Raw genomic sequence first — 26,676 nt, forward strand, 5'->3', positions numbered from 1 at the left:
GTCAGAGCTTGTTGCCTAGTGAGCTAAGACTTGTGAACGGCTCAAAAGGACAGTGTGTCAGAGATTTTAATTTTGTCAATGTTTTTTACTCATTATAAACAGTACTCCCACTCTACGCGTTTCACCACTGAGTGTACGTGGATCCTCAGGAGACTTAGTACTTAGAGAGTAATAATAACAACAATAATGTTTACAGAGTTATGATGGTAAACAATTAGGGTATCACTCCATAGATAGAGTATCACTAAAATATTTAATCCTCAATCAGGAAATGAGCTCTTAGCGTTCAATTTGAGCTAGTAGGGTTTAACCTCGGTGAGGGGATAGATAAAGATTGTAGGTACAAGGTTCATTTCTTTCAAATGTTAAACCCTTCTTCTCTATCAATCCTACTTTCAATAGTCCCATGCCAGGTGTAATGGTCAATAGGATCTCCTTACAATGAGAGTAGGGATAAAGAGTACTACATGCATGAGATTACTGGGTTTGGAATTTTGGTCTGGAGGTAATAACTCTAACAGATCCAAATCCCCTATAAATGAGTGAAGGAGGTTTCAAGTCCTAAAGTCCTTAACTACTCATGCAAATACAAGCAATGAGGCCGTTAGCATAGCAGGACAAGGAGTCAATCCTCCCTAGGTACAGAGGAATATTTTTCCCTACACCCTCCTTTCTTTTTTCTATCTTTTTTCCCCCTTTTTCCTCTCTCCCAGTAAGCTCAAGGTTAATGCATGGACAGCAATCCCTACAGAAAGATAGAGTGCTCAAGAGGTCAGAGCATGACATAGGTTAGTTCCCATCGCCTTGATGGTAGGCTAGGGAGTGGGGGCCGTCAGGAAAAGTGGTGCTTAAATAGCTCATAGCCACACCTCCTAATGGGTTGGCCCCTTCACGGTAGCCAGTCATATTTGACCAGGAAGTAAATGGAGACCATGTGAGATGGTCTCACGCTGATCTCAGTTGTCGAGCCTCATGTGGTGCAGAGTGTAAGCTCTCGCCTACGACCTGAGGGTTTGCAAGTTCGATCCCCGCATGAATCTGGCAGCCGGCTCAAGGTCGACTCAGCCCTCCATCCCTCCGAGGTCGGCAAAACGAGAACCCAGCCTGGTGGGGGGCAATAAATAATAATTACCCGAAAGCGCTGCGGAACAAGCTGGCGCTACATAAATGCCATGATTTGATTTGATTTGATTTTATGCAAGCGTGGAAGGCCGAATGATAGCAGCCCTCCATCTAAACGGACATATGTTACACTAACCTACTTGTCGATCAGTGTATATGATTGTGAATAAGATGTTAGGTGCGCTATGTGATCGTAGAAGCGCGCCAGAGAGGCGTTGTTATTCCGCTGACGTCATATCGTTGTAGGTGCGCCGACGTGATGACGTATGTACGTCTGGCGTCACGGCGCTCCTAGTCTCGGAAACTCCGGAAAGACTAGTATTAAGATGCGCCGGCGTCACGACGTGAAGCGTCCAACGTCAGCGCGTTACCTATCACCAGGACAACTGAGTAAACAGCTTACTTCCTAGCATCGCTCACCGCGATGACGTATAAGGGGGCGGTGATATGCCATGCCGGGATATGACCCGGGTCTATGACCCTCCGCCTTGGAGCAGATGAAGAAGGTGGTTTAAGCCAATCCAAGGGCATATATCGATCCCCTATTGATAGTGGGATATAGTCATGTCTGAGAACATCAAAGCCGCTGTTCAGGTTGACATTGATATGGGACAGCCTATTGATGTTGTATTAACAATTCTAAGAGAATCTCAATTATGTTTTGGGTCATTTGTTGTAGATGATAGAGACTCTCATACGGAATCTACTTTATTAGTCACCTTAATATCACATAGATTTAAAGGGGAACTTGGCCAAGTTATTAGATTAGATCATGAAAGTAGACCTGATAATATAAATGCGTTTTGTAAATTATTTCATTGTCAGGACCGTTCGTCCTAGGGGATAATGGCCAAGGGAAGGTAAGTAAATCTTTCAAAGCAAGGTGACCCAGGCTATCAGAGGGTGGAGGAAGTTGACAGATACTTGATGTTTCCCTATAAGAAGCAGTTGAACAAAAGTTGTTCATTTAGTCCTGACGGTTGGAGGGTCTCGCAGCGATATATCCATCCTGCCTCTTTTTGAAGAAGCAGGGAATCCATGTCTCCTCTTCTTCCGTCCGGTCTTACCAATTCCATACCCTGGAATTTTAAGCAGTTTGGGTCGCCCCCATGTTGTTGCCAAACATGGGTGGCTACCGATGTAACTTCATTCCTTTCTACGTTGCCGATATGTGCGAGGATTCTGCGGCGAAATTGTTGACGAGTTTTCCCTATGTATTGCATTTGGCATTTGCAGGTGATGAGGTAAACCACATTCATGCTGGTACAGTTGATAAAGTCTCGTATTGAGTACTCTCTTCCTGTTTTTGTTGATTTGAAAGCATCTCCTTTTTGAATAAACTTACATGCTAAGCATTTAGAGCAGGTGAAGGTGCCACTTGGGATTGAACGGGATAACCAATCACCCTGTGGTTTTGAAGGTTTTAGAAAACTTTTCACTAGATGGTCTCTGATGTTTCTGCCGCGTCGGTAGGTTATTTTTGGGTAGGGTGGAATAAAGGTTTGTATATCTTGGTCATTCCGAAGAATGTCCCAATATGATCTTAAAATATTGAGAACCCTTTTCTGCCCTGTATCGAATGTACCGACAATGCGCATCTCTTTTGTGTTTTCACGTTTTTTCGGAACTAATAGTTCATTCCTTTTACAGGCACGCGCGTGTTCTTCTGCTTGCTTGAGGACTTGCGTTGGATATCCTCTTTTTTGGAACCTATCTCTTAATTTCTGACATTCCATATTGAATGTTTCATCTTCCGAGCAGTTCCGCCTTATTCTGAGATACTGCCCTTTGGGGATGCCTTTTCTGAGGGGCTCAGGATGGAAGCTATTCCAGGACAGCAAGCTATTTGTTGCCGTTATTTTCCGATACAAACTAGAGGAAAGTTTACCATCCGGTTGAACCTCGACAGATATGTCCAAAAAGGTCATAGACGATCTACTGATTTCTGCTGTGAATCGTAGATTTATGTCATTATTATTCAACCAATTCACAAATTCATGGAATCCGGGTTTTGTCCCAGTCCACAGAATCAGTATATCGTCTATGTATCTGATCCAGGTCAAGATGTTTTTTGACCATTCCAGATTTTCAGTGGAGAACACGCATTTCTCTTCCCACCAGCCCAGGAGCAAATTTGCGTAAGTTGGGGCACATGACGTCCCCATCGCGGTGCCCCTGAGCTGGTGGAAAAACTTTCTGTCAAACAGAAAATAATTGTGTGAAAGAATGAAATTCAAAAGCTGTAATATGAATTCATTCTGTGCCTGATAGTGAATACCTCGTTGGGATAGGAAATGCGCTATAGCTCGTAAACCCACTTCGTGAGGGATCGAGCTATAAAGAGCCTCGACATCTAAGCTCGCCAACCACGTATCGGGACTTACCGAAATCCCTTCCAGTTGACGTAGGACGTCCATCGTGTCCTGTGCAAAAGAGGGTAGTGCAGAGACAAATGGTCTCAATACACGATCCACAAAAATGCTAGCATTTTGGGTAAGATTGTTAATGCCGGACACGATTGGACGTCCTTTTAAGGGACTAGTCCCTTTGTGAATTTTGGGTAGGGTATAGAAAGTCGCTATTCTGGGACTTGTTGGTGTCATAAACTTGAGTTCAGATTCGCTGATACACTTCGATTCTTTGGCGGCACATAAGATTTTATTAAGTGCTGTCTGGAAGATGAGTGTAGGGTCTTCCCTAAGTATTGCGTATGTGGTTCGATCGTCAAGGAGATCCATACACATTTGTATGTATTTGTCCTTGTCAAGTAGAACCACATTTCCGCCTTTATCAGACGGCTTGATAACAATATTCTCGTTGTTTTCCAAGGTCTTTAAAGCCGATTTCTCAGATCGTGTCATATTTGGAGGTTTTTTGTGTTCAGATTTGATCTTCCTGAGATCCCTAGTAACTAGTTTCTCAAAAAGATCCAACTCCGAGCAATTGATAGCTGGTGGATTGGATTTATTCTTGGGTTTGCAGTCTGTACATGCTACGGGCCTTATCATTTCATCTTCTAGACTCTGGAGGTCTCTGATTGCCGGAATATCAGCAATAGGTACTCCAAGATCGTTTGCCAGCTTACGATCCTGGAGGGAGAAATACTTCTTCCAGCGTAACTTCCTCACGAAGAGGGAGATGTCCTTTGTCCAGACGAACGGCTCATAACGGGTCGTCGGGACAAAGGACAGCCCCCTCTCCAGAACGGCAATCTCATGCTTAGTGAGTGTATGTGTTGATAGGTTGACAATTTTCATTTTGTCATCTGATGACATATCACTCCTTGCTTGCTGAGGTGGCTCGAGCATGTTTGGAATTGTCAGTAATTCGTTTGTTGTTCTCGGCGTCCCCTCAAAAAATACTGCGTGATGGGAAAATCCTGAGGGTGTTGTTGATTAGAACGCGCTCGCCCTCTACCGCGTCCACGGGTTCTACCGCGTCCGTGGTTAGGTCGGGGGTGATTACCTGTATATACTAGTCTAGATCCTTCGCTATCAGATTGCTCTGCTTCCGATGAACTGGGTTCAGTTTCAGAACATCTGTTTCCCCCAAAATAGGCTCTGTTTTCCCGAAAATCGGCAAGATCGCGCAAGAAGAGGGAATGTTTCCTATCTTTTATATGCTGGGTATATTTGGTGATATTTTCCTGTAAGTTTTTTTCCAAGGTAGGGTATTCTGGATCTGCTAATAGTTTTTTGGATTTTTCTATCAGCTCATCCAGTCGTTTTTGATCTTTGATGAGGGTATTTTTTTCTTCCTCAATCAAAAGCTTTATCAGCCTGAGCGATGATTCTGTCGCTTCTACCTCCCATTTTTTAAGGAACTCAGGGTTTCGACAGCGAACCGGGGGTAGTACAGGGTTCCTCAAACCTCTTGGTACTATCCTATGCTCCTCATATTTAGATAATCCTTGTATTTCCCACCAGCAGCGGATGTATTCCCTATATACCTTAGTTAACTCTTTAAAGACCGTCCGAATTGAGATGTTTGTCGAGTTCGAAGTATAACCCTCCTCGGAGAAAACTGAATTTGCCTCAGTCAACCACTCTGTAGTACAAATATTCCGCGAGAGAAAGCCTGCCATTAATATTAATTAAATTGTATTCACAGAGAGGGCAGCACAAGTCGACTGAAAATTTGAAAAAGCCCTATTCACAGACGTGACTTGGTTAAAAGTAATAAATTTTATGAAGTTTTATCTAAAAAAACACGATTGGGCACAACAAAGGACACAACACAAAATCTAAGTTGTAATGGAAAGGCGTTAACCCACCAAATAGTGGATAGAAAAATGATTGGTGGGTTTCAAAATTACAACTTGGTATTACTTCTGATACTCCGTATTTCTTAATGTCGCACGTCACTTAGGAATACAGTCTGCATGGGGGCTGTTCATGGATTCCCCAAAAAACGGAACCCCAATTAGATATCTGTAGTTTTATTAGTATAATGACAGAATTCGACCAGAGATACTCAGGTTGCGGAAACGTGATGTTCAACCTGAGGAAGTGAATATCTCTGTCAAAAATACTGCCTAGTGGGCTGAAAAGTTTTTAACAGCTCAAAAGGACAGTATGTCAAGGAAATTGATTTTAGTCAATTTTTATTCCTTATGGCCAGTACTCCTACTCATGGCGACAATGTTTGAGCAGAAACTTTCAGATTGCAAAAAAGTGATATTCAACCTAAGAAGATAGTTATCTCTGTCAGAGCTTGTTGCCTAGTGAGCTAAGACTTGTGAACGGCTCAAAAGGACAGTGTGTCAGAGATTTTAATTTTGTCAATGTTTTTTACTCATTATAAACAGTACTCCCACTCTACGCGTTTCACCACTGAGTGTACGTGGATCCTCAGGAGACTTAGTACTTAGAGAGTAATAATAACAACAATAATGTTTACAGAGTTATGATGGTAAACAATTAGGGTATCACTCCATAGATAGAGTATCACTAAAATATTTAATCCTCAATCAGGAAATGAGCTCTTAGCGTTCAATTTGAGCTAGTAGGGTTTAACCTCGGTGAGGGGATAGATAAAGATTGTAGGTACAAGGTTCATTTCTTTCAAATGTTAAACCCTTCTTCTCTATCAATCCTACTTTCAATAGTCCCATGCCAGGTGTAATGGTCAATAGGATCTCCTTACAATGAGAGTAGGGATAAAGAGTACTACATGCATGAGATTACTGGGTTTGGAATTTTGGTCTGGAGGTAATAACTCTAACAGATCCAAATCCCCTATAAATGAGTGAAGGAGGTTTCAAGTCCTAAAGTCCTTAACTACTCATGCAAATACAAGCAATGAGGCCGTTAGCATAGCAGGACAAGGAGTCAATCCTCCCTAGGTACAGAGGAATATTTTTCCCTACACCCTCCTTTCTTTTTTCTATCTTTTTTCCCCCTTTTTCCTCTCTCCCAGTAAGCTCAAGGTTAATGCATGGACAGCAATCCCTACAGAAAGATAGAGTGCTCAAGAGGTCAGAGCATGACATAGGTTAGTTCCCATCGCCTTGATGGTAGGCTAGGGAGTGGGGGCCGTCAGGAAAAGTGGTGCTTAAATAGCTCATAGCCACACCTCCTAATGGGTTGGCCCCTTCACGGTAGCCAGTCATATTTGACCAGGAAGTAAATGGAGACCATGTGAGATGGTCTCACGCTGATCTCAGTTGTCGAGCCTCATGTGGTGCAGAGTGTAAGCTCTCGCCTACGACCTGAGGGTTTGCAAGTTCGATCCCCGCATGAATCTGGCAGCCGGCTCAAGGTCGACTCAGCCCTCCATCCCTCCGAGGTCGGCAAAACGAGAACCCAGCCTGGTGGGGGGCAATAAATAATAATTACCCGAAAGCGCTGCGGAACAAGCTGGCGCTACATAAATGCCATGATTTGATTTGATTTGATTTTATGCAAGCGTGGAAGGCCGAATGATAGCAGCCCTCCATCTAAACGGACATATGTTACACTAACCTACTTGTCGATCAGTGTATATGATTGTGAATAAGATGTTAGGTGCGCTATGTGATCGTAGAAGCGCGCCAGAGAGGCGTTGTTATTCCGCTGACGTCATATCGTTGTAGGTGCGCCGACGTGATGACGTATGTACGTCTGGCGTCACGGCGCTCCTAGTCTCGGAAACTCCGGAAAGACTAGTATTAAGATGCGCCGGCGTCACGACGTGAAGCGTCCAACGTCAGCGCGTTACCTATCACCAGGACAACTGAGTAAACAGCTTACTTCCTAGCATCGCTCACCGCGATGACGTATAAGGGGGCGGTGATATGCCATGCCGGGATATGACCCGGGTCTATGACCCTCCGCCTTGGAGCAGATGAAGAAGGTGGTTTAAGCCAATCCAAGGGCATATATCGATCCCCTATTGATAGTGGGATATAGTCATGTCTGAGAACATCAAAGCCGCTGTTCAGGTTGACATTGATATGGGACAGCCTATTGATGTTGTATTAACAATTCTAAGAGAATCTCAATTATGTTTTGGGTCATTTGTTGTAGATGATAGAGACTCTCATACGGAATCTACTTTATTAGTCACCTTAATATCACATAGATTTAAAGGGGAACTTGGCCAAGTTATTAGATTAGATCATGAAAGTAGACCTGATAATATAAATGCGTTTTGTAAATTATTTCATTGTCAGGACCGTTCGTCCTAGGGGATAATGGCCAAGGGAAGGTAAGTAAATCTTTCAAAGCAAGGTGACCCAGGCTATCAGAGGGTGGAGGAAGTTGACAGATACTTGATGTTTCCCTATAAGAAGCAGTTGAACAAAAGTTGTTCATTTAGTCCTGACGGTTGGAGGGTCTCGCAGCGATATATCCATCCTGCCTCTTTTTGAAGAAGCAGGGAATCCATGTCTCCTCTTCTTCCGTCCGGTCTTACCAATTCCATACCCTGGAATTTTAAGCAGTTTGGGTCGCCCCCATGTTGTTGCCAAACATGGGTGGCTACCGATGTAACTTCATTCCTTTCTACGTTGCCGATATGTGCGAGGATTCTGCGGCGAAATTGTTGACGAGTTTTCCCTATGTATTGCATTTGGCATTTGCAGGTGATGAGGTAAACCACATTCATGCTGGTACAGTTGATAAAGTCTCGTATTGAGTACTCTCTTCCTGTTTTTGTTGATTTGAAAGCATCTCCTTTTTGAATAAACTTACATGCTAAGCATTTAGAGCAGGTGAAGGTGCCACTTGGGATTGAACGGGATAACCAATCACCCTGTGGTTTTGAAGGTTTTAGAAAACTTTTCACTAGATGGTCTCTGATGTTTCTGCCGCGTCGGTAGGTTATTTTTGGGTAGGGTGGAATAAAGGTTTGTATATCTTGGTCATTCCGAAGAATGTCCCAATATGATCTTAAAATATTGAGAACCCTTTTCTGCCCTGTATCGAATGTACCGACAATGCGCATCTCTTTTGTGTTTTCACGTTTTTTCGGAACTAATAGTTCATTCCTTTTACAGGCACGCGCGTGTTCTTCTGCTTGCTTGAGGACTTGCGTTGGATATCCTCTTTTTTGGAACCTATCTCTTAATTTCTGACATTCCATATTGAATGTTTCATCTTCCGAGCAGTTCCGCCTTATTCTGAGATACTGCCCTTTGGGGATGCCTTTTCTGAGGGGCTCAGGATGGAAGCTATTCCAGGACAGCAAGCTATTTGTTGCCGTTATTTTCCGATACAAACTAGAGGAAAGTTTACCATCCGGTTGAACCTCGACAGATATGTCCAAAAAGGTCATAGACGATCTACTGATTTCTGCTGTGAATCGTAGATTTATGTCATTATTATTCAACCAATTCACAAATTCATGGAATCCGGGTTTTGTCCCAGTCCACAGAATCAGTATATCGTCTATGTATCTGATCCAGGTCAAGATGTTTTTTGACCATTCCAGATTTTCAGTGGAGAACACGCATTTCTCTTCCCACCAGCCCAGGAGCAAATTTGCGTAAGTTGGGGCACATGACGTCCCCATCGCGGTGCCCCTGAGCTGGTGGAAAAACTTTCTGTCAAACAGAAAATAATTGTGTGAAAGAATGAAATTCAAAAGCTGTAATATGAATTCATTCTGTGCCTGATAGTGAATACCTCGTTGGGATAGGAAATGCGCTATAGCTCGTAAACCCACTTCGTGAGGGATCGAGCTATAAAGAGCCTCGACATCTAAGCTCGCCAACCACGTATCGGGACTTACCGAAATCCCTTCCAGTTGACGTAGGACGTCCATCGTGTCCTGTGCAAAAGAGGGTAGTGCAGAGACAAATGGTCTCAATACACGATCCACAAAAATGCTAGCATTTTGGGTAAGATTGTTAATGCCGGACACGATTGGACGTCCTTTTAAGGGACTAGTCCCTTTGTGAATTTTGGGTAGGGTATAGAAAGTCGCTATTCTGGGACTTGTTGGTGTCATAAACTTGAGTTCAGATTCGCTGATACACTTCGATTCTTTGGCGGCACATAAGATTTTATTAAGTGCTGTCTGGAAGATGAGTGTAGGGTCTTCCCTAAGTATTGCGTATGTGGTTCGATCGTCAAGGAGATCCATACACATTTGTATGTATTTGTCCTTGTCAAGTAGAACCACATTTCCGCCTTTATCAGACGGCTTGATAACAATATTCTCGTTGTTTTCCAAGGTCTTTAAAGCCGATTTCTCAGATCGTGTCATATTTGGAGGTTTTTTGTGTTCAGATTTGATCTTCCTGAGATCCCTAGTAACTAGTTTCTCAAAAAGATCCAACTCCGAGCAATTGATAGCTGGTGGATTGGATTTATTCTTGGGTTTGCAGTCTGTACATGCTACGGGCCTTATCATTTCATCTTCTAGACTCTGGAGGTCTCTGATTGCCGGAATATCCGCAATAGGTACTCCAAGATCGTTTGCCAGCTTACGATCCTGGAGGGAGAAATACTTCTTCCAGCGTAACTTCCTCACGAAGAGGGAGATGTCCTTTGTCCAGACGAACGGCTCATAACGGGTCGTCGGGACAAAGGACAGCCCCCTCTCCAGAACGGCAATCTCATGCTTAGTGAGTGTATGTGTTGATAGGTTGACAATTTTCATTTTGTCATCTGATGACATATCACTCCTTGCTTGCTGAGGTGGCTCGAGCATGTTTGGAATTGTCAGTAATTCGTTTGTTGTTCTCGGCGTCCCCTCAAAAAATACTGCGTGATGGGAAAATCCTGAGGGTGTTGTTGATTAGAACGCGCTCGCCCTCTACCGCGTCCACGGGTTCTACCGCGTCCGTGGTTAGGTCGGGGGTGATTACCTGTATATACTAGTCTAGATCCTTCGCTATCAGATTGCTCTGCTTCCGATGAACTGGGTTCAGTTTCAGAACATCTGTTTCCCCCAAAATAGGCTCTGTTTTCCCGAAAATCGGCAAGATCGCGCAAGAAGAGGGAATGTTTCCTATCTTTTATATGCTGGGTATATTTGGTGATATTTTCCTGTAAGTTTTTTTCCAAGGTAGGGTATTCTGGATCTGCTAATAGTTTTTTGGATTTTTCTATCAGCTCATCCAGTCGTTTTTGATCTTTGATGAGGGTATTTTTTTCTTCCTCAATCAAAAGCTTTATCAGCCTGAGCGATGATTCTGTCGCTTCTACCTCCCATTTTTTAAGGAACTCAGGGTTTCGACAGCGAACCGGGGGTAGTACAGGGTTCCTCAAACCTCTTGGTACTATCCTATGCTCCTCATATTTAGATAATCCTTGTATTTCCCACCAGCAGCGGATGTATTCCCTATATACCTTAGTTAACTCTTTAAAGACCGTCCGAATTGAGATGTTTGTCGAGTTCGAAGTATAACCCTCCTCGGAGAAAACTGAATTTGCCTCAGTCAACCACTCTGTAGTACAAATATTCCGCGAGAGAAAGCCTGCCATTAATATTAATTAAATTGTATTCACAGAGAGGGCAGCACAAGTCGACTGAAAATTTGAAAAAGCCCTATTCACAGACGTGACTTGGTTAAAAGTAATAAATTTTATGAAGTTTTATCTAAAAAAACACGATTGGGCACAACAAAGGACACAACACAAAATCTAAGTTGTAATGGAAAGGCGTTAACCCACCAAATAGTGGATAGAAAAATGATTGGTGGGTTTCAAAATTACAACTTGGTATTACTTCTGATACTCCGTATTTCTTAATGTCGCACGTCACTTAGGAATACAGTCTGCATGGGGGCTGTTCATGGATTCCCCAAAAAACGGAACCCCAATTAGATATCTGTAGTTTTATTAGTATAATGACAGAATTCGACCAGAGATACTCAGGTTGCGGAAACGTGATGTTCAACCTGAGGAAGTGAATATCTCTGTCAAAAATACTGCCTAGTGGGCTGAAAAGTTTTTAACAGCTCAAAAGGACAGTATGTCAAGGAAATTGATTTTAGTCAATTTTTATTCCTTATGGCCAGTACTCCTACTCATGGCGACAATGTTTGAGCAGAAACTTTCAGATTGCAAAAAAGTGATATTCAACCTAAGAAGATAGTTATCTCTGTCAGAGCTTGTTGCCTAGTGAGCTAAGACTTGTGAACGGCTCAAAAGGACAGTGTGTCAGAGATTTTAATTTTGTCAATGTTTTTTACTCATTATAAACAGTACTCCCACTCTACGCGTTTCACCACTGAGTGTACGTGGATCCTCAGGAGACTTAGTACTTAGAGAGTAATAATAACAACAATAATGTTTACAGAGTTATGATGGTAAACAATTAGGGTATCACTCCATAGATAGAGTATCACTAAAATATTTAATCCTCAATCAGGAAATGAGCTCTTAGCGTTCAATTTGAGCTAGTAGGGTTTAACCTCGGTGAGGGGATAGATAAAGATTGTAGGTACAAGGTTCATTTCTTTCAAATGTTAAACCCTTCTTCTCTATCAATCCTACTTTCAATAGTCCCATGCCAGGTGTAATGGTCAATAGGATCTCCTTACAATGAGAGTAGGGATAAAGAGTACTACATGCATGAGATTACTGGGTTTGGAATTTTGGTCTGGAGGTAATAACTCTAACAGATCCAAATCCCCTATAAATGAGTGAAGGAGGTTTCAAGTCCTAAAGTCCTTAACTACTCATGCAAATACAAGCAATGAGGCCGTTAGCATAGCAGGACAAGGAGTCAATCCTCCCTAGGTACAGAGGAATATTTTTCCCTACACCCTCCTTTCTTTTTTCTATCTTTTTTCCCCCTTTTTCCTCTCTCCCAGTAAGCTCAAGGTTAATGCATGGACAGCAATCCCTACAGAAAGATAGAGTGCTCAAGAGGTCAGAGCATGACATAGGTTAGTTCCCATCGCCTTGATGGTAGGCTAGGGAGTGGGGGCCGTCAGGAAAAGTGGTGCTTAAATAGCTCATAGCCACACCTCCTAATGGGTTGGCCCCTTCACGGTAGCCAGTCATATTTGACCAGGAAGTAAATGGAGACCATGTGAGATGGTCTCACGCTGATCTCAGTTGTCGAGCCTCATGTGGTGCAGAGTGTAAGCTCTCGCCTACGACCTGAGGGTTTGCAAGTTCGATCCCCGCATGAATCTGGCAGCCGGCTCAAGGTCGACTCAGCCCTCCATCCCTCCGAGGTCGGCAAAACGAGAACCCAGCCTGGTGGGGGGCAATAAATAATAATTACCCGAAAGCGCTGCGGAACAAGCTGGCGCTACATAAATGCCATGATTTGATTTGATTTGATTTTATGCAAGCGTGGAAGGCCGAATGATAGCAGCCCTCCATCTAAACGGACATATGTTACACTAACCTACTTGTCGATCAGTGTATATGATTGTGAATAAGATGTTAGGTGCGCTATGTGATCGTAGAAGCGCGCCAGAGAGGCGTTGTTATTCCGCTGACGTCATATCGTTGTAGGTGCGCCGACGTGATGACGTATGTACGTCTGGCGTCACGGCGCTCCTAGTCTCGGAAACTCCGGAAAGACTAGTATTAAGATGCGCCGGCGTCACGACGTGAAGCGTCCAACGTCAGCGCGTTACCTATCACCAGGACAACTGAGTAAACAGCTTACTTCCTAGCATCGCTCACCGCGATGACGTATAAGGGGGCGGTGATATGCCATGCCGGGATATGACCCGGGTCTATGACCCTCCGCCTTGGAGCAGATGAAGAAGGTGGTTTAAGCCAATCCAAGGGCATATATCGATCCCCTATTGATAGTGGGATATAGTCATGTCTGAGAACATCAAAGCCGCTGTTCAGGTTGACATTGATATGGGACAGCCTATTGATGTTGTATTAACAATTCTAAGAGAATCTCAATTATGTTTTGGGTCATTTGTTGTAGATGATAGAGACTCTCATACGGAATCTACTTTATTAGTCACCTTAATATCACATAGATTTAAAGGGGAACTTGGCCAAGTTATTAGATTAGATCATGAAAGTAGACCTGATAATATAAATGCGTTTTGTAAATTATTTCATTGTCAGGACCGTTCGTCCTAGGGGATAATGGCCAAGGGAAGGTAAGTAAATCTTTCAAAGCAAGGTGACCCAGGCTATCAGAGGGTGGAGGAAGTTGACAGATACTTGATGTTTCCCTATAAGAAGCAGTTGAACAAAAGTTGTTCATTTAGTCCTGACGGTTGGAGGGTCTCGCAGCGATATATCCATCCTGCCTCTTTTTGAAGAAGCAGGGAATCCATGTCTCCTCTTCTTCCGTCCGGTCTTACCAATTCCATACCCTGGAATTTTAAGCAGTTTGGGTCGCCCCCATGTTGTTGCCAAACATGGGTGGCTACCGATGTAACTTCATTCCTTTCTACGTTGCCGATATGTGCGAGGATTCTGCGGCGAAATTGTTGACGAGTTTTCCCTATGTATTGCATTTGGCATTTGCAGGTGATGAGGTAAACCACATTCATGCTGGTACAGTTGATAAAGTCTCGTATTGAGTACTCTCTTCCTGTTTTTGTTGATTTGAAAGCATCTCCTTTTTGAATAAACTTACATGCTAAGCATTTAGAGCAGGTGAAGGTGCCACTTGGGATTGAACGGGATAACCAATCACCCTGTGGTTTTGAAGGTTTTAGAAAACTTTTCACTAGATGGTCTCTGATGTTTCTGCCGCGTCGGTAGGTTATTTTTGGGTAGGGTGGAATAAAGGTTTGTATATCTTGGTCATTCCGAAGAATGTCCCAATATGATCTTAAAATATTGAGAACCCTTTTCTGCCCTGTATCGAATGTACCGACAATGCGCATCTCTTTTGTGTTTTCACGTTTTTTCGGAACTAATAGTTCATTCCTTTTACAGGCACGCGCGTGTTCTTCTGCTTGCTTGAGGACTTGCGTTGGATATCCTCTTTTTTGGAACCTATCTCTTAATTTCTGACATTCCATATTGAATGTTTCATCTTCCGAGCAGTTCCGCCTTATTCTGAGATACTGCCCTTTGGGGATGCCTTTTCTGAGGGGCTCAGGATGGAAGCTATTCCAGGACAGCAAGCTATTTGTTGCCGTTATTTTCCGATACAAAAGTCGACTTGTGCTGCCCTCTCTGTGAATATAACTTTATATGGGGGAATCAGAAAGAATCCCTGTAAGTAATGGCGGCGGAGTGTTGACTACTATCTAACAGAAGTTAACCCCTTAACAACCAGCCCATAGTGTTTTTACGTCCTGCCCAAGTGGACTTTATTCTCTGAGGACGTAAAAACATGCGTCCTACAGAGAATAAAGCCCCGTGGGCTATGGACGTGACAGCTCCATGCTGTTGGTGCCCGCAGGTAGCCGACAGCATGGAGCGGTCATCCCGGATCGCAATAAAGTAAATAAAAGTGCCTAAAAAGTTAAAGTTTCAGCTGCCCTGATGGATCGGATCCATCAGGGCAGCTGAAAATACTCACCTGCCTCTCCGCGCTGCCCGCTAAAGATCTGGTCCTCCCGGACCCGCCGCCGCTCTTCTGCACATGCGCGCCAGACGATGACGTCACGCGCATGCGCAGAAGCCCGGGAGCCCCTGGCAAATTCAAAACCTCCTGGCTCCCGGCTCCTGAAGGTAGCCGGGAACCAGGAGGTGTTACCGGGGACCGCGGTGAGCGGTCCCCGGGCTCGCGATTGCCGCTATCCATTAGATAGCGGCGATCGCGAAAAAGTTTAAAAAGTTAAAAAAAAGTGCTAGTTTCACCTCCCCTCATGGATCCGATCCATGAGGGGAGGTAAAAATACTCACCTCAGGTCCGCCGATGTCCCCGGTGTTCCGGGACCCGAAGTCATCGGGCGCGTGCACAAAGGGGCTCGAGCCCCATGTGTAAAAGCTGTGGATTGCCAGGATAATTGAAATTCTCCCTGCTCCTGGCTACAAAACTGAGCCAAGAGCCTGGAGATTTCACAGGGGGGCTGCGGTGAGCGGTTCCTGGTCACGAGTTCACCGTTATACAATGGATAATGGTGATCACGTAAAAGTTTTTTTAAAAAAATTTAAGTTTCCTCTCCCCTCACCGATGAGATCGGTGAGAGGAGATGAAACTTTTTACCGGAGGCGTCCGTATTTGCACCCCGACGCGATCCTCATCCGTGAACTTACCCGGATTCTGCACATGCGACCGCCGGCAAAACACCGGACACATGCGCAGGAGGCGGGTAGCCCAGGAAACTTAAAATCGCCGAGAGCATGGAGCAGTGACGGGTGACCTCGTTGAGCGGTCCCTGGACACGTAATAAAAAAAGTAGCGCTCTAACATAGGTCGGTCTCACATGACTGGATAGGAATTACGGATTCCGCATGCGTCTGATCCGCGGTAATACGCAGATGAAGCTCATTGGATTACACAATTCCGCTCACATTAGTGGGTCGAAATTGTGTAATCCATTCGCAGAAAAGAGAACGCAGCATAGAGCCCATTGTGCTCCATGGTCGCAGATATACCCGCAGCCCATACGCAACTACGTTGTATACGGGCTGCTGGTACCCGTGTCATCGCTAAGGGACGGTGCGGGAAATACAAGTAAAAAAAAGGTGTACTGCGCATGACCGTCCGTGTAAGTACGCAGTTATGCGCAGTACATTACGCGGCCGTACGCAGGGTCACAGATGGGATCCGCTGCGGGCCTCTGCAAGCAGATCCCACATCCGGCCGTGTGAGTCCGGCGTTATTCAGACCGCTACCTGTAATACGTATTTTACAAGAAGCCCCGGGAACGCTCGCCTTCATGCAGTTCCAGGAGCAGCTTGTTGAGCGCCTTCTATGTGAGACCGCCGCACCTCATCAAGCTTACGGAGACTCACGGAACGCCACTTTTTACACCCCATACCCGCTACTGAGGTCAAGAAATACCCCCAAAAAGCAGGAGAGGAGGGGGGATACACGGTTTTATTGCCCCATGGGCCCATTCCAACCAGCCTCCGTAATTACCCCTGTCTTCGGAAATACTACACAGTTCACATTATTACTTTTATCTAAGATTTGCGAACGCCAAAAAGGACGCGGAGTGTGTGGGGGCAGGGGGGGATTTTTAGGGAGTCAATCTTTATTCTGTACAAATAAACAATGGGGCCTGGAATTTATTCAGTTGTGCCCTGCAATCCAACGGGTGTTCCCTCCTTTATAGGCCTTGCCATGGGTCCTGTAAGTAAATTAGGGTCACAATGGGTATGTTTCTGAACTCGGGACAATCGGGGGTATCCATTTTGGGGTGAATGTCTTCGTTCCTATGTGCACTGTACGAAAAAACTGTTTTTAAATTTAAAAAATTGCCAAAAAAATTGAAAATCATAACTTTTTCCTTCTGCTTTGCTTAGATTCATTCATTCATTCATTCATATTGTGGCGTCAAAATACGCAGTACACCAATAGATGAATTGTTAAGGGGTCTATTTTTCAAAATGGGGTCATTTGAGGGGGTTCTTTATAGTTTTGGACGCTCAATGGCTCTACAAGTGGGCAATGGGGCCTGGAATTTATTCCGTTGTACCCTGAAATCCAACGGGTGCTCCTTCCATTATAGGCCTAGCCATGTGTCCTTTAAGTAGATTAGGGCCACAATGGGTAGGTTTCTGAAAACAGTACAAACAGGGGTATCCATTTTGGGGTGCAAGTCTTCCTTCATATGTGTGCTGTGCAAAAAAAGCTGTTTTTAAAATGACAGAATTGCCAAAAAAGCGAAAATCCCAATTTTTTCCTTTTGCTTTGCTTGAATTTATTCAAAAACTGTGGCATCAAAATACGCAGTACACCCCTAGATGAATTCGTTAAGGAGTCTAGTTTTCAAAATGGGGCCATTTGTGGGGGTTCTCTATGGTTTTGGGCGCTCAAGAACTCTACAAGTGGGCAATGGGGCCTAAAAGGACTTCAAGCAAAATCTATATTCTGAAAGCCACCGATTACTCCTTTCATTTTGGGCCCCGTTGTGCATGCGGACATAAAATTAGGGCCACAGTGAGTATATTTCTGAAAACAGCACAAACAGGGGTATCCATTTTGGGGTGCAAGTCTTTCTTCATATGTGTGCTGTACAAAAAAAGCTGTTTCTAAAATGACAGAATTGCTAAAAAACCGAAAATCACAAGTTTTTCCTTTTGCTTGGCTTGAATTCATTGAAATACTGTGGGGTCAAAATATGCAGTACACCCCTAGATAAATTCCTTAAGGGGTCTAGTTTTCAAAATGGGGTCATTTGTGGGGGTATCTATTATTCTGACACTCATGAGCCTTTCCAATCTTGGCTTGGTGTAGGAAAACAAAGTGTTCCTCAAAATGCTAAAAAGTAATGTTAAATTTGTACGTCTCCTAAATGGTTAAAAAAAACGAAAGTTTTTCCAATGTGCGCCCAAAATAAAGTAAACGGATGGAAATATATATCTTAGCAAAAATTTCTATATTATGTTTGCACATATTTAAGATATTGCAGTTGGAATGTGAAAAAATGACGATTTTTTTCAAAATTTTGGCGCTTTTAATAAATAAACACAAATTCTATCGGTCTTTTTTTCCACCTAAATGAAGTACAACATGTGGCGAAAAAACAATGTCAGAATCGCTTGGATATGCAAAACCTTTCTGGTGTTTTTCCATGTTAAAGTGACACATCAGACTTGCAAAATTTGGCCTGGTCATTAAGGCGCAAACAGGCTTGGTCACTAAGGGGTTAAGATTCTAATTCTGGACACAACCACATCCCCAAATATAAAGGCCGTTCACACTTATGCAGCCACATTGTTTTACTTTTATCTTTATTTTTCCACCCTAAGGGCCAATGTCCATGGGCGGATTTGATCCACAAATAAAGCCTCCCATAGGGAAGTATGGGCGTCCACAAATAAATTAAAGCATGTGGACCTTTCAGTCTGGAAAACAGCACGCAGCATGCTCCATCTCAGTGTGATTCCCGCACTTGCAGCTTTCATTGAAGTCAATAGAAGCCGTCCAATCTGCAGCATACCCACAGCTGACACGATGGACGGGCCGCGGATCCCGCGGCAAAGCAGGCGATTTTTTAAAAAATTTGTACTGCACATGTCCGACAGTGAGCCGTGTGCAGCATCCGCAGTACAGATAACCCGGAAGTACAGAGGTCCCCGCGGTCTGCCCGCACGGGTATGCAGGGTCCTTGGCTGCGGGCAGGGTCAGATTTCGCTGCGGGCTCCTGTACGCGGAATCCAACCTGCCCGCAGACATGAAGCCTAAATGATTTCAGTTTGTCTTCTGATGGGATTGTACAGATCACAGGTCACACTGGAGGTGAAAATCAATGTGAAATTATTCATCTTTGTCAGATTTTTTAACCCCTTAATGACATGGCCTATTTTGGCGTTGAGGACCAAGCGATTTTTGCTATTTTTCCATGTCCATTTTTCAAAAGCCATAACTTTTTTATTTTTCCATCGGGGCCGTATAAGGGCTTGTTTTTTTGCGTGGCAAGCTGTAGTTTTTATCGGTGCCACTTTTGGGTACATAGACTATATCGTAAAACTTTTATTATTTTTTTTATGATAACAGGGAGAGAAAACGCATCAATTCTGCCATAGATTTTTTTTTTTTTACAGCGTTACTCATGCAGCATAAATGACACACTAAATTTTTTTCTGCGGGTCGGTACGGTTAAAATGATACCAAAATTCTTATATTTTTTAGGTTTTTACACTTTTTTGCAATAAAACCCTTTTTTTTTTTTTAATCTTTTTTTTTCTCTATAGCTGCATTCAAAGTCCTGTAACGTTTTTATTTTTCTATGTACGGAGCTCTATAAGGGCTTATTTTTTGCGAGACGAGCTGTAGTTTTTATTGGTACCATTTTGGGGAATGCACTGCTTTTTTGATCACTTTTATTGCATTTTTTATATGTCTCTGTTTTTTAGTGTTTTTTTAACGCTTTTTGCCGTACAAAATAAAAAGCGTGTTCAACTTTTTTGTACACGTCATTACGGACGCGTCAATACCCAATATGTGGTTTTTTTTTACCTTTTTTTATGCTAACATTAAAAAAAGCCCAAAAATGTTTTTTTTTACATTTTTCTTTTCTTTTTTTTACACTTTTTGTGTCCCTCTGAGGGACTTACATTACTGCACTTATGATTGCTGTGATAAGGCATGGCAGAGCTACTGCCCTGCCATGCCTTATCGCTTATACAGCGATCATAGGCATTGGCACTACAGGACCCCAGTGTCTGGCGTCCTGTTGCCATGGCGACAGGCCGGGCTCTCGCGAGACACAGAGGGAGCGCGCTCCCTCTGAGATGTCTTTCCCTGCCGTGATCTATTTACATCGCGGCAGGGGGAAGGGGTTAACAGCGGGTGGGCATCTCCAATGCCCCCCCGCTGTTGCAGCGGGACGCCGGCTGTGACTGACAGCCAGCTCCCGCAGCAGGATAGCGCGAGGTCAGTCATGATCTCGCGCTATCCCGATGACGTAAGGGTACGTCATTTTGCGCGAAGTACGAGCCTGCCATGACGTACCCTTACGTCATTGGGCGGGAAGGGGTTAAACATGACAAAAACATGGCATTTTAACTGGTGTGTAGGGTGTGTAGGCGCTTTATATCCACTGTAAGTCGGATAGAATTACCTTGCTTAGTTATTTTTTCTATCTGAAACTTCCTGGAGTCCTTTTTGTCAGGTGGGTCATGTGATCTCATTCTGACTACTTGGGATTTACTTGGATTTATTCGCCTTTCAAAAAGTTAGTTTTTCAGTCAGAATAATTCCTATGCGATGGATCCTACCATACAAGGTCTTTAGGGGGATACAGAAACTATCACAGTTACTGCTAACGCTTAGAGGCTCCTGTCACGCGGTTTAAAATGAAGATGATCGTTCAGGCTCCTGAATATTTATTGTCTGTAGCTTATTTCTTGAATATACAGAGTAGTGAAATTCACGCTGTCCTCCCAGCAGACAGAGATGGTACAGGCGGTAGCTGCTCATGTGATGCTATACTGATGTTCATGGGATTGATAGCACAGAACAGTGAAAGAGAAAGCAGGGAGACATCTCAGCGTTGAGGTGTTTCCTGATAAGTATCATACAGGAGGCTGCACCGTGTGGAAGTGACTTCAATACACATAGGAGGTATCCAGAGTGTGAGGGGGATAGGGATGGAAAAATGTGTTTTTTTCCAGAATGGCTCTTTAACCCCTTAATGCTACAGGACGTAAACTTAGATCCTGTGGTTGGCATGAAATCAGGAATTAGCCCGCATCATTCTGCAGCGGTAGCAGGCTGGGACTTATAACCAGCCTCCTGCTCCAACAGCAGGGATCAATAACAACGATCCCTGCTGTTAACCCTCTACATGCTGCAAGCAAGGTACATCACAGCATGTAAGGCATTGGCACTCTGCGATGGATTGCCATGGGAATCAGACGCCAGACACTATTGTAAGGCCGGCTTCACACAGCCATGACGGGCTCCGCCGCGGAATTCGGCGGCGGAGTCCGTCACGGCACTCCCCCCGGAGACCTCAATACTTACCTCAGGATCCGGCGTCCTACGTCCCGCATGATGCTTCGGCCGCTTTGCCTACTGCATCACATGACACTCCAGCAGCGTCATATGATGCGGTAGGCGGGGAAGCGATTTTACGCTATCTTCCGCTGTGCTACAGCGGAAGATAGCATGACGGTCGGCTTCCATTGACTGCAATGGAAGGCGTCCGCGCATACACCCGCGGCAAATAGAGCATGCTGCGGGTGAGAACGGGAGATTTTACAGTGCGGAATTCCGCGGTGGAATTCTGCACCGTAAGCATTGTGCTATTAAGTTTAATAGAACCTAATAGCTGCGGACAACGCAGCGGATTTCCGCCGCGTATTACACGGCGGAAATCCGTCCGTGGGAAGGAGGCCTAAGTGATAAGGCATTGAAGTACTGCAATGCATTATAATAGCAATCATATCTTTTGTTGTTCAAGCGCCTTACAGAAACATAAAGAATGTAAAAAAAATTTAAATACTGTAAAAAAACAAACTTTTTTTGGTTCACTTTCCCGTTTGTAAGTAAAAAATCCCACTTGTCTGGTATTATCGTATCTGTAACAACCTGTACAATAATTGAAATTAAAGTTTTACAATACATTATATGTACCCAATACATACTGCAGTTTGCCACACAAAAAACAAGCCCTCCTACGGCCGCGTCGACGGAAAAATAAAAAGGTCATGACTAGAGATGAGCGAGCATTGCCCTTAGCGAGTCCCTGCCCGCTCGAGAGAAAAGGTTCGGCCGCCGGCGCGGGGGAGCGGTGAGTTGCGGCAGTCAGAAGGGGGGAGCGGGGGGAGAGAGAGATCTCCCCTCTGCTCCTCCCCGCTCTCCCCCGCAGCTCCCCGAATCTTTAGAGACGAGCGGGCAGGTACTCGCTAAGGGCAATGCTCGCTTGAGCAATTGCCCTTAGCGAACATGCTTGCTCATCTCTAGTTATGACTTTTGAAAAGTGGAGATGATCTCAAAAAAAATCACTCCCTTCTTTGGATGAAAATAGACCGTGTCTTTAAGGGGTTAATAAGGTTGCACGAGTTAAGAAAGGGAAGATATTCTCTTTTTTTCCCTCTCTGCATAGACTGTATGTGTTCCTCCCTTGGATGGAGCCGATGGCCACGGATGAGACCGGCCGGTTTCTGGAAGAAGGCAGACTCATGTAAGGCTGTATTGACTGCAGTCATTGCCCGCACTCGTAGGGTGTATGTACATATAAAATGACTGCAGGTTGACGTGTGACAAATGAATTTCTTACTATTTCCGTGGCCCATAAAGCCGTCACGCTGAGGGATTGTATTGCTTTAGACAACTGAGTGATCCGTTGTAAAAGCCTTTTAGGTGATTGGATTTGCAGGTGACTTTCTGAATGCGCCAGCAGTGGTAATAGTTTTTGCAGAAACTCTGGAGTGGATTTCAGGCTCACTGTAAATTAAGCTATATAAGATAAGATAGAAATTTGGAAAGTTATGTTTTTTCCATTATTCAGAATAGAACTATATTTTTAGTAAATGAGATTTAATGAGGAGTGTGTCTGCAGTGCGGCGCTCATTAGACTCGGCACACTGGAGTCGTTTCATGGAATCCTGCAAGAAGGGTTTGTGCTTTTTACAGAAATATAACTACATCATTCCCTTATGGGGCAATCCATAAAGCGGGGGGTTTTATGGGGTCTGTGTGATTGTAATGGAAGGCACTCCCCTAGTGAGACGCTTTATTTCATTCTCTAAAGCTGACACTAACCGAAATATGATTGTAGGAAGCTCTGCACCACCCATAAGAAAAGGGGCCAGAAAAGGATGAAGTTATTTAACTAGACCATCAAAGTGTTATCCCATCAACAACCTTTATCCACAGAAGAGATGATAAACGTATGACCACTGCGATCACCGAAATGGTGCACCCCAGTCTACTTGAGGCCGCTCCATTCACCGTCTATGGCGATAGCTGAGCGCGTCAATCCCTTAGAAGTGAATGCAGTGCTGCTCCGTTCACAAGGAGGTCTCGGAGTGTGCGATGCTCTCGTAATCCCGGACCAGCAGTCATACACTTATCGCCTATCGTGTGGATGGTAAATACATATTTTTACCGATGCACATTTGAAAATTTTAAGTTGTATATAAATATATATTATATTTAGTAAATAAAGTATTATATTATCATACATCATACAGTATACGGCCGGCTTATTCCTAAACTGCGGTTTTGCACTTCGTTCAGTTAGCTGATCCCAGAATTTCCTGCTGGTAGAATCCCCTGTAGACAATAAGAAGTTTGCAGAAATTAGGGTGATGCTGTCTAACCCCCTCCAAGGTGCCATCGATCCGCAGCATCAGAGTGGTCCGCCTTTACATTGCCGCAGGACAATGTCATATTCACGTGTTGGCATGATGCCGCTTCTAACCCCAAGCGCAGTCCTCCCTTCGCTCAGCGTTGTATCTGTTGGCTGCTGCACAATAAGTTCTCTCTTCTTCCCGCAGGGATATGAAGGGCGTTATAGTCACGCTGAGCGACGGCGGCCACTTACAGTGCTCCTACTTCGGGACTGATCCCTCTCTGTTTCAAGCTCCAAAAGTGGAATCCAGAGACATAAACTATGAAGAGCTGGATGCAGAAATGAAAGAACTTCAGAGAATTATCAAAGAGGCTACAAAAACACAAGGTCAGCAAATTCACTATATGCAGAACGTATGTGAGCGCAAATTATGGCAGACGTTTTCCATAGCAACCAAACATATCATCACTTGTACTGATTGCTGCTTTGGGCAGCTGCTCTACGTTTGACATATCCAAAGACGCTGTGAGTAAACTCACACACATGTAACGTTGTGATTAGAGATGAGCGAGCATACTCGCTAAGGTACATTACTCGAGCGAGTAGTGCCTTAGCCGAGTATCTCCCCGCTCGTCTCTAAAGATTTGGGGGCCGGCAGGGGGTGGGGAGGAATGGGGGGAGAGATCTCTCTCTCTCACTCTCTCCCCCCCGCTCCCCCTTGCTCACCGCCACAACTCACCTGTCACCCGCACCGGCAGCCAAATCTTTAGAGACGAGCGGGCAGGTACTGGAATAAGGCACTACTTGCTCGAGTAGTTTGCGTTATCGAGTATGCTCGCTCATCTCTAGTTGTAATACATACATTGTATTATATATTTACAATACAAAAATGATGTAGTTTATAGCATACTTATGGCTAGATAGGAGCAGGATTATACTTGTAGGGCGGGACGCTCCGTAACATAAAGCTCAGCTGTTACCTTGGAGATATTACGGTTATACTTTCAAAATAAGTTTAAAGGGGTTGTCTGGTTATCGGGCAGCATCCCTTTAATAGGGCTGCCTGTAGTAACAAACTGAGCTGTACTTACCCCTCCACTGCCTGGGTCCAGTGCTGCCGCCCCGCTGTGGTCCCGGTGTTGGTTGTGGTAGAGAAGACTAAAAGGACTGGTGAATAGGTGCAACACCCTAAATAAGATGGAAATTGGAGATCATAGATAGAGTACTATGAACGTCTTTTCTTTATTGAATAACGTGCAAAGTCAGCAGGTGCAAACACGTTTCAGGGGCAGACCGCTTCATCAGTTCGGCTGGTTAAAACATACACTTCTCTGATCCCGTTTGCCCATACAGGATTTCTGGGCATCCCCTTAACACTTGGGACTTTGTTGTCCATAGGTCTCCAATTGTTTGTATGTTTTAACCAGCTGAACTGATGAAGGGGTGTGATCCCGAAACACGTTTCCACATGCTGGCTTTGCACGTTACTCAATACAAGAGAAGTTCATACTACACTATCAATGATCTCCAATTGCCACCTTATTCAAGTGTTGCGCCTATTCACCAGTCCTTTTAAGTCTTTTCTTCCCGTACATTTACGCCCATAGTTGGAGCGTCATCTGGCAGGCAGCACCTCTACCATTTCTAACCTTCACAATCCTAGATTCATGTGACAGCTGACATCCCCGACAGACAGGGGACAGCAGCAGCGCCACCGCTCGTTCTCCTAGCATTAGTCTGTCAACCAGAACGCATTGATACTTAATGTACACAACGCATTGATACTTAATGTACACAACGCATTGATACTTAAAAACTGCAAAAATGTTTTTGTGGATGGATCTGATATTCTTATAGGTATATTCCCCTGATGCAAGCATTGAGTCATGACTGGCTCTGCGTGACTGATTCTTGGCAGACTGCTTTTGTGGTGTGGTTTGCCATTGCCTTCCCCAGTCATCTTTTACCCCCCCCCCCCCCCCCCAGCAAGCTGGAATACTCGTTTTACCGACCATGGAAGGCTGAGTCAACCTTGAACCGGCTACCTGAATCAAGCAGATATTGAACCCGCAACCTGTCGTGAGCGAAAGCTTAGGACTGCAGGCTCCTGATACGCTAGCGTCCTGTATGTAAGTGATCTGTCCTTTGAAGCCGGGTTCACACTGTGTTCAACAATCCATTGTATCTTTTCATCTGAGTTTCATCAGAATGGCTGGAGATATTATTCAGATGGAACCCCGAATGGAACCATTTTACCTTTAATTACTCAAACTGTGACCAGACAGAATATTCTACAATATTCTGTCCTCTAAAAATAATGGAAACCATAACAAGTGGAGACTGAAGTTTGCAATTTAAGGTTAAATGTCTTTATTAGAAATAAACTCGCCTCCTTATTGATTATGTATTAACCCCTTAAGGACCAGGTTGTTTTGTACCTTAAGGACCAGACACTTTTTAGGGATTTTACCCATGTGGCGGTTTTACTGCTCTATTTTTTTTTCCTTTAGCTACCAAAATTATTTTTGCTGCGTTTTTTTCCGTGACATATAGGACTATTTTTTTATATCGTTTTCACTGACTTTTTCCCCCTGTTTTTTTAGTTTTATTGGGGGTAAGAAGCTAAAAAAATAATTTTTTTAACATTTATAATTTAAAAAAAAATTATTTTTATATTTACACTAAAATAAAGTATGGGAACGGGTTCCTCTACTTGTTTCAGACATTTTGATATATAGTATGTATGGTTTTGGTTTACGGTGGCTGGTCCTAAACGGATTAAAAAAAAAAATCTCTCTACTTTATTATACCTGAGCCCCCGTGCTGACTAGAGGTTGATCCATGGACTAGTCTGACTGCCATTAGGGAGTCGGGAAGGAACTTTTCCCCCGGAAGGGCTAATTGGGGTTTTTTGCCTTCCTCTGGATCAACAAGGAGGATAGACAGGCTGGACTAGATGGACATTGTCTTCATTCAGCCTAACATATTATGTTACTATGACTGAGCCCCGCCGTTATTGATAAATTTGCCTCATCTGTTGGATGGAACAAGCCTGTTCTCTGCGTTACACGGGGAGGCGGCGCATGTGCGGGGTGAGCTACAGCTGCAGTATTTACATGCAGCCCCGGCCAGCCAGGATGGAGCCCGGGGATCATAAAGATACTTTTTTATTCACAGAAATCAGTTTGAGAGCAACTGTATTTCTAGTAATACGGCTACTTGCAGCCAAAGCTAAAGAAAAGCAACCCTGTTTTATTATTACATTTCGAGTTTAGGCTGTTAATATAATATCATCTGTACAGAAAACCGTAGCTCTGTAG

The 26,676-nt window shown here is 44.0% G+C and overlaps 1 protein-coding gene across 3 annotated transcripts in view; it reads left to right on the top strand.

The window, feature by feature from the left end:
* BBS9 (Bardet-Biedl syndrome 9) overlaps positions 1-26,676 on the top strand; it is a 374,874-nt gene that overhangs the window by 143,672 nt on the left and 204,526 nt on the right. For all 3 annotated transcript variants that reach the window (XM_066584494.1, XM_066584497.1, XM_066584495.1), the window contains exon 10: positions 23,562-23,743. In XM_066584494.1, the coding sequence (XP_066440591.1) occupies positions 23,562-23,743 (182 nt within the window). The remainder of the gene's footprint in view (positions 1-23,561; positions 23,744-26,676) is intronic.

This window comes from Eleutherodactylus coqui, chromosome 12, assembly GCF_035609145.1.
Source record: "Eleutherodactylus coqui strain aEleCoq1 chromosome 12, aEleCoq1.hap1, whole genome shotgun sequence".
In the NCBI taxonomy this organism is placed as follows: domain Eukaryota; kingdom Metazoa; phylum Chordata; class Amphibia; order Anura; family Eleutherodactylidae; genus Eleutherodactylus; species Eleutherodactylus coqui.